At 51.2% G+C, this 7803-nt stretch overlaps 1 protein-coding gene across 1 annotated transcript in view; it reads right to left on the bottom strand.

Annotated features, from left to right (window-relative positions):
- The window catches only part of Vps18 (VPS18, CORVET/HOPS core subunit), a 10138-nt gene extending 2506 nt beyond the window's left edge, over positions 1-7632 (bottom strand). The window contains exons 1-4 of the mRNA XM_005364267.2: positions 7219-7632; positions 5874-6015; positions 3192-3283; positions 1205-3075 (exon numbers count right to left, since the gene is read on the bottom strand). Coding sequence (XP_005364324.1) covers positions 1205-3075; positions 3192-3283; positions 5874-6015; positions 7219-7309 — 2196 coding nt within the window. The 5' untranslated portion in view covers positions 7310-7632. The remainder of the gene's footprint in view (positions 1-1204; positions 3076-3191; positions 3284-5873; positions 6016-7218) is intronic.
- Positions 7633-7803: the final 171 nt, after the last annotated feature.

Raw genomic sequence — 7803 nt, 5'->3', positions numbered from 1 at the left:
ATTATTATTTGAGACAGCGGTGGCTTACTATGTAGCCCAGGCTGGCCTAGAACTCACTGTGTAGCCACTATAATCAGCTCCTGAATGCTTTATTCATACAATACTAACTCATATCATAAGGTAAAAAATACTTTTAGCCGGGTGGTGGTGGAACAGGCCTTTAATCCCAGCATTCAAAAGGCAGAGGCAAGAGGATCTGAGTTCAAGGCAAGCCTGGTCTACAGAGCAAGTTACAGAACAGCCAGGGCTACACAGATTTGTAGCTACAGGCTTATCTACACAGGTTTGTCTCAAAAAAACAAAACAAAACAAAAAATACTCTTAACATTACCTTCACAAACTTCTATAATTTTTTCTTTTATCATAATTATGGCGGGAGGGAGATGTGTGCAGGCGGAGAACAACTTTGGCAGTCAGTTCTCTCCTTCCACTCTGGGCTCTGTGGGTAGAACTCGGGTGATCAGGTTTGTATAGCAAGAGCTTTCACCCGCCCATCCAGCATGCTGGCTCGTTACCACCATTTAATGGGTAACCTAAGGCAGGGCAGGGCTCAGATACCAGCCCCAAATCACAGAGCAAGATGATGAAGTCAGAATTCAAACCCTGAGGTCCTAGTATGTGTTCTTTCTTCCTTTTCCTACATGGGGTCTGGGGAGATGACTTCAGTAGTTAAGAGCACTGGCTGCTCTTCCAGAGGACCAAGATTCAATTCCTAGCACCCACATGACACTCCAGTTCCAGGGGATATAGTTCCCCCACTCATACATGCAGGCAAAATGCCAATCTGCGCTGAGTAGTGGTGGTAGTGCACACCTTTAATCCCAGCATTCAAGAGGCAGAGGCAGGAGGATCTCTGTGAGTTTGAGGCCAGACTGGTCTACAAGATGAGTTCTACGGCAGCCAGGGCTACACAGAAAAACCCTATCTCGAAAACCAAAAACCAAACCCAAAAAAATCAGGTACTCACTGTGTAGCCTAAACTGGCCTCAAACTCATGATTCTTCTGCCCTAACCTCCCAAGTGTTGGGATTACAGGCAACAAACACACACCTCAAACTCAGCTTTCGGTCTGAGTTTTAACTTCTACACTACAGCAGTTCTCTGGCTGAGAAGCCAGCAAGCATCAGCCTTACCTCCCCTAGCCTTTCTGCCTCTTTAACTTACTCCTCTCTAGGTCCCTCTCCTGGATGAGGACAAGATTTACCTGCAGGGCCAGGTCCACAGCTTCTTCATACAGCTCCAGCACCTTATAGACGTGAACACAAGCGCGGTGGTGACCATGCTCGGCACAGAGTCGAAGTGCGTACTTGAGGTCATAATGCACACGGTGCGGGCTGGCCCCCGCTTGCTCCAGGTAGGTCAGCAGCGAGGCTGGCTGGCCACGGGCATACAGCGACAGCAGGTAGTTGTGAATGGCTTGCTCAGTCTCCCCGAGGACATTCACGCAGAATTCCATATAGCGGATGGCCTGGCTCACCTGCTGAGCCTCACCACCCTGGCTATAGTTCACCAAGGCAGGGATGAGCTGCCGGGCGTCCAAGCGGCTGCCCATCTCAATCCAGGCATCCACTAGCTGGCGGGGGATATGTCGGATGAGGATGGGTGAGAATTTGTAGAAGAGCTGGGGGTCACGGTGGCCTGCAAGGACAGCCAGGGCCTCCTCATAGGCCTCGTGCTGGCAGTGGTAGGCCACCACCCGTTCATAGTCCTGCATGATCACCGCGAAGTACACCATATGCTCTGTGTCCCCATGACTGGCGAGCAGCTCGTGGATAGAGGCCCGGCTGGCAAAGAGCCACTCCTTGTGCCGAGGGCTACTAAGAAAGGTGCGGAAGCACTCCCGGGTATCCCGGTAGAGATTCAGAGCATCCGGGTCACCCTGCAGGGCACCAAGTCGGCTCAGGTAGAGCTCTGTCAGCCAAGTGGTTAGCAGTGTGGCCTGGGTACGCTCCGTTGGCTTCAAGCCGGCCAGTTTCCGCTGTAGAAACTCGGCCAGTGCCTCTTCTTGCCGGGCCTCCAAAAACTTGAGGGCAATCTCCTCGAAGTAGCTCTGGGTCAGAGCATAACAACGGGCGCTCTCCAGGTAGCGGTGCTGGCGGAAGCAGAAATCGGCCTCTCGGGCCAGGACTGTGTCCAGGCAGTCTGGCCGCTCTCGACAATACTCTTTGGCCAGGTCAAAACGGTTCATGTCCAGGTACGTGCGCCAGACATCCCGGGCTTCGCGCTGCACGTGGTACCGGAAGACCGCACGCTCGGTGTAGGCCCAGAGGTGACCTGTGGACGAGTCCTTCACCATGTGCCTCAGTGGTCCAAACTTCTCCAGGAAGTGATCCCGAAGTACCACCTGCCCTGTCAGGGTACACACAGCCTCCACCCGGTCTGCCAGCAGCAGCAGAAAATGAAACTGGGTCAAGACGATGGCTAGGGGTGGACTGGCCCCAGGCCCGACCCCCGCTGGATATTCCCATACCCGCTCCTCACTCAGCAGTGAATCAGGACGTCCGCAGTCCAGGGAGCCATACAGCACACCGTCTCCCATCATCCAGGCGAAGGCACGAGGCGCAGAGCGTAACTTGGGGGTATAGAAAGCCAACTCGCTATACCCCAAATTGCTAGGAAACTCACGGAATGGGGGCGGGTGGTCCGTATAGGCAGCAAAGAGGCCTGAGAAGCCCTGGGCTTCAGCATCGTCTACCGCGCGGCTTATGAACTGGAAGAGGCGCTGCCGAGTGGTGGCGATGACAAAGCCTCGCCCATCAGGGCCGCGCTCAGCCTCAAGGGAGCACACGGGTGCAGGACCCCCTTCTTCATTTAACACATATAGTGGCCGGAAGTAGAGATCCGGGGCGGGGCCAAAAAGGCCACCTTCACTTGCGGAGAGCTCTGCTTCAAAGATCTGTCCTTGGGCTGTGCCCACCAGGATGGGCCCAGTGCTGTTCTCGTTGCCCAGGGCTTTGTTCCAGCCTACACTCTCCACCAACTGCCCCTTCCAGCGTGCCAATGGCCGGACCTTCTGCCCATTCCGGTTCATATAGAGGACCTCGGTGCTGCTCAGAGCAACCAGCAGGTGAGAGCCTGGAGTGGACGGAAAAGTACCTGAGTGGATACTGTGTCTTCCTCCCTGGTCAGATCCCACCCCTCCAGGCACGCACGCTCTCAGGAGCCCCCCTCAGATCTCTGACACCACCTACCAGTGTGGTCCAGGAACATCTTGTGAACTTTGGCATCATCCTTGCGCCCCAGTTCCACACGGTTGGGTTCACTTGCCTTGCCCAGGTCAATGCTGTAAGGTCAAGGGTCACAGTGTCAATCTCAAGCAGGGAAGTCCCCTCTTTACATTTACATTATGTATTTGGTGTATATATGTTGTTATAAAGTGTGTACAGGAAGTCAGAAGAGGGTACTGGATCCCCTGGAACTGCAGTTACAGACAGCTGTGAGCCGCCATGTGGGTGTTTGGAATCTAAGCCAGGTCCTCTCTGCATGAGCAGTAAGCACTCTTAACCACTGAGCTGTCCTCCAGCACCTGGGCAGTTCCTTTTTTTATATCACAGACTTGAAAGCTTTTATTACAAAAACATCTTCACGCTGCTATTTGTAACTTGACTTTCTCAGTTTATACTTTATGAAGTTTATAGTAATCAATAAATAAAGCTTTCTTTCTTTTTTCCCCCAAGACAGGGTTTCTCTAACAATCCTGGCTGTCCTGGAACTCACTTTATAGGCCAGGCTGGCCTCGAACTCACAAAGATCCACCTGCCTCTGTCTCTGAAGTTCTGGGATTAAAGATGTGTGTCACTTCCTGACTTAAAGGTTTTGTTTTTTTACACTGCTTTTAATTTTCTTATTGCACTAATTTATTTACTGTGGGGGGAGGTGCACATGTATAATGGAAGTCAGAGGCCAACCTGTGGGACCCAGTTTTCGCCTTCCACCAGGGATACAGGTCCTAGGATTGGGGTCAGGTTGGAAGGGCTTAGCTATGTTTCTGGCCCTCAATGTTTTTAATAATTGCATGTCATCCCACTTTATAGCCGAATTATAATTTAGTCACTATTTCCTTATCTGTGGGCATTTAGTTCTCAGGTCATTTTTCTTACTACAAATAATGCCATGATCAATATTCTTGAGTCAGTACCCCTTCAAATGGCTACTTTTTTTTTATATTCACTCAAATTATGACTGAATATAACTTATAGATTTATTTTTATTTTTGTATTTTTTTGTTTTTTCGAGACAGGGTTTCTCTGTGTAACAGGCCTAGTTGTCCTGGAACTCGTTTTGCAGGCCAGAACTCACAGAGATCCACCTGCCTCTTCCTCCCGAGTTCTGGGTCAAAGGTGTGCACCACCATTGCCCAGTTTTTTCTGAGACAAGGTTTTTCTGTGTACCTGGGCTGCCCTGGAACTAGCTCTGTAGACCAGGCTGGCCTCAAAGATCTGCCTGCCTCTGTCTCCTGAGTACTGGGATTAAAGGCGTGCGCCACCACTGCCTGGCTAGTTTTTTTTTTTTTAATAAAAATAATTAAATTGTGTGTGAACACGTTCATGTCTGTGTGTGCGTGTGCACATGTGCCATGGTGCATAAGATGAAGGTACAGGGCAACTTGCAATAGCCATTTTTCTCCTTCTCCCATGTGGATCTGAGGGTCTAGGTTATCTAACTAAGGTGGTGAGGCTTGGCAGCAGGCCAAGTTAAGCTAGTCCAAATGTTTTAATTTTTTTTTTTTTTTTTTTTTTTTTTTGGTTTTTTGAGACAGGGTTTCTCTGTAGCTTTGGAGCCTGTCCTGGAACTAGCTCTTGTAGACCAGGTTGGCCTCAAACTCACAGAGATCCATGAGCCACGATGTGGAAGCTTGAAATTGAACTCAGGACCTCTGAGCCATCTCTCCAGCCTCCCCAGAATAGTTTATAACAAATAAATATAGTGTATAACAAAACTCATTTTTTTAATCATGTGTGTGTGCAGAAGTACTCACAGAGGCCAGAAGAGGGTACTGGACCCCCTAGACCTAGAGTTATAGGCAGCTGTGAGAGTCTCAGTGTGGGTGCTGGGAACCAAAGTCCAGTCCACTTTATTTTTTGAGACGGGGTGTCCCACTGAAGCTGGAGCTCACCAATTTGGTCTTATGGGCTGGCTTGCAAGCTCTCAGCATTCACCGATCCACTCCAGAGTGTGGGCAAATGTACACACTGCCAAGTGCAGCTTTTTTCCATGGGTTCTCAGGTTTACAAAGCAAGCACGTTACTGCCTGACCCCAGCCCAGAAGTTCTTTCTGGGTGCACTGCCTGAGGGTATTGTTTACCCTCCCCTTTATTCTAAATTGTCTTCTTATTAGCATATAAGGGGTTTATCTGTTTATTCTTTGGTTTTCTGAGACAGGTTCTCACGTAGCAGCCCAGAACAAGTTCCCAATCCTCCTTGTCAGCCTCCCTAGTGCTGAGATTACAGGCACATGCCACACACTGAAATCTGTCTGAAACAGGGTCTCACATAGCCCAGGTTGGCTTCAAATTCACTATGTAGCCAAGGGTGCCCTTGAACTTCAGCTCCTCCTGCCTCCCACCTCTCAAGTATTGTGATTGCAGGTGTGCACACCACACCTGGTCTCAGCTACACTGAGCATCTAATGAAGGACTAGGCCAGTACTCAGCCACCGAGCTCCAGCCTCGGCCTTCGTATGTATAGCATTTTATTTTCCAGTGCTGGGAATCAAACCCAGGCCTCAGAAATGCCAGGTACCCTATCACTAGTTGTTATAACAACTGTTCACGCTGGGAAAGAATAGGGTATCTCCTGACTATGTACTGTTTCACTTTCCAAGTGCAGAGGAGGACCCCGGTCAGGTAAAAGTCCCCACGTCTGTCTATTACCGGAGCAGCGTATCCTTGCCCAGGCTCATGCAGAGCTGATTACAGGAGACCACAAGGCTGGTGATGCGCTCTACTGGAGTGAAGTCGATGCGCTGCTTCGTGAAGATGGGCGCTTCCTTCTCCAGCTGCGCGTTTACATATCCTGCAGGGTGGGAGGGAAGAAAAAGACTGACGGCAGAGAAACGGGCGGGGCAGCCCAGAAACCCTAAGAAACAACAGTTACCTGACACTCTTCTACTTCCCAAGTTCGGGTTGGGTTTTTTGTTTGTTTTGTTTGTTTGGCTGGTTTTTCAAAACAGGGTTTCTCTTTTCTCTGTGTAACAGTCCTGGCTGTCCTGGAACTCCCTCTGTAAACCAGACTGGCCTGGAACTCACAGAGATCCGCCTACTCTGCCTCCCGAGTGCTGGGATAAAAGGCGTGCGCCACCACCGCCCGGCTAACTTCCCAAGTTCATTCCTGCTCACGGGATTTTTAGTTAATGAAGGGCTCGACATTCATTCTCTGGTTGTCTTCCCAGTAAGGGCCTGGGCTCTTCTCCACTTGTGACTGTAGCAGGGACTGGTTCTCTGCAGCTGAGACAAGGCTGTATCATGGTGTGCTTATTCCAGGGGTAGGGGGGGGGTATGAGGGACGGTTTGGGCATGCTCCCCTACTGGTCTTTAGCTCAACAATTCCAAGAGAACTAAAGTTGCCCCTTCCTCCCAGTCCACACAGTAACATGGCTCAGGGAGTCCTCATGATAAGTAGAGCGTTCTGGGGACTCGACCCCATTAGCACTGTGCACAGACTGCAGCTGTTTTCTTGCTACTCAGATGCAATATTATCACAGCACTGGGCCAACTCTGCTCTCCTGTCCTTAAAAATGACTCCTACGTTCTACACTGCGGCCAGCTTGACCCAAGGCCACTCATCTCCACCGTTCCTATCCAGTGACAAAATTCCCATTAAGCTTGAACCTCCTTCTTCCACAAGTTCTGCGCTCATTCCCGCCCTCTCTGCTTCCCCGAGAAAAAGTCTGGTGGGAAAACACACACACTCACAGAGCCAGACACCAGGGGAAGCCTCGAACCTATTTTCAGTTCTCTCAAAAACCAAACTGTAGCCTGGTAGGCAAGTACTTCCTCATCTGAGCCCCAGTTCCCTCTTCTGAAGGACCTTCAGAAGTAGTGGTAGGGCCTAGATCACGCGGCCGCTCCTGTGGCTCTTTCAAACTTCGACAACGGACAAGCGGGGGGATGAAGAGCGCCTGGGGCGTAGATCCTGAACGCACGCCCCATGCTTTTGAGCCGGCCTCCCCGCAAATGCTAGCGAAACTGAAAGGGGCAGTGGCGGCCTCTTACTTACCAGAATGGGGGATGCCCACAGTAGGGCAACCAGTCTGCAAGACGGCCGAGCGGGACAATGAGTCCTCATACTCATCCAGGATGGACGCCATAGTATTAGAGCCAGAGTTTCCCTTCCTCCACTCCCGGGTCCTTAGGTCTGGGGGTCACAACTGGGACTCCTGTCGTCCCGGCTTTGCAAGCTGTGACTCCCCAGCGTCTGACAGATTCGGGGAACCTTTTAAAAATTCTGAGGCCCTTTTCTATTTCGCTGTTTAGGACGAGAAGACTGAGGAGCCCCCACTAGAATCTGGCGCAGTTTTGCACCCCAGCTCTAGTCCCAAGAGATTATACACTCCCCTTAGCAGATCCTAGGTGATCACAACCTCGCCCAGGCAGCTCAGCTGACTCTCGCGCCCGTGACGCGTGCTTATGACGTGCTTCCGGAGTCTCAGAAGTGAGTTTTAACTGGAGCCGGGTGCACGGGAGCCTGCACGGCGAGGCGTGTCGGAGACTCGGGGCGGCGGGGGCGGAGCCAGCGCTGGGCCCGAAGCAACTCTAGCCCTCGCTGCCAACCCTGCTGCAGTTCCGCATCCAGGCGCTAGGG

The sequence above is a fragment of the Microtus ochrogaster genome (assembly GCF_000317375.1).
Source record: "Microtus ochrogaster isolate Prairie Vole_2 chromosome 14 unlocalized genomic scaffold, MicOch1.0 chr14_random_1, whole genome shotgun sequence".
Taxonomy (NCBI): domain Eukaryota; kingdom Metazoa; phylum Chordata; class Mammalia; order Rodentia; family Cricetidae; genus Microtus; species Microtus ochrogaster.
The sequence above is the reverse complement of the archived record's forward strand: the minus strand, read 5'-3'. Positions and strand labels throughout refer to the sequence as shown.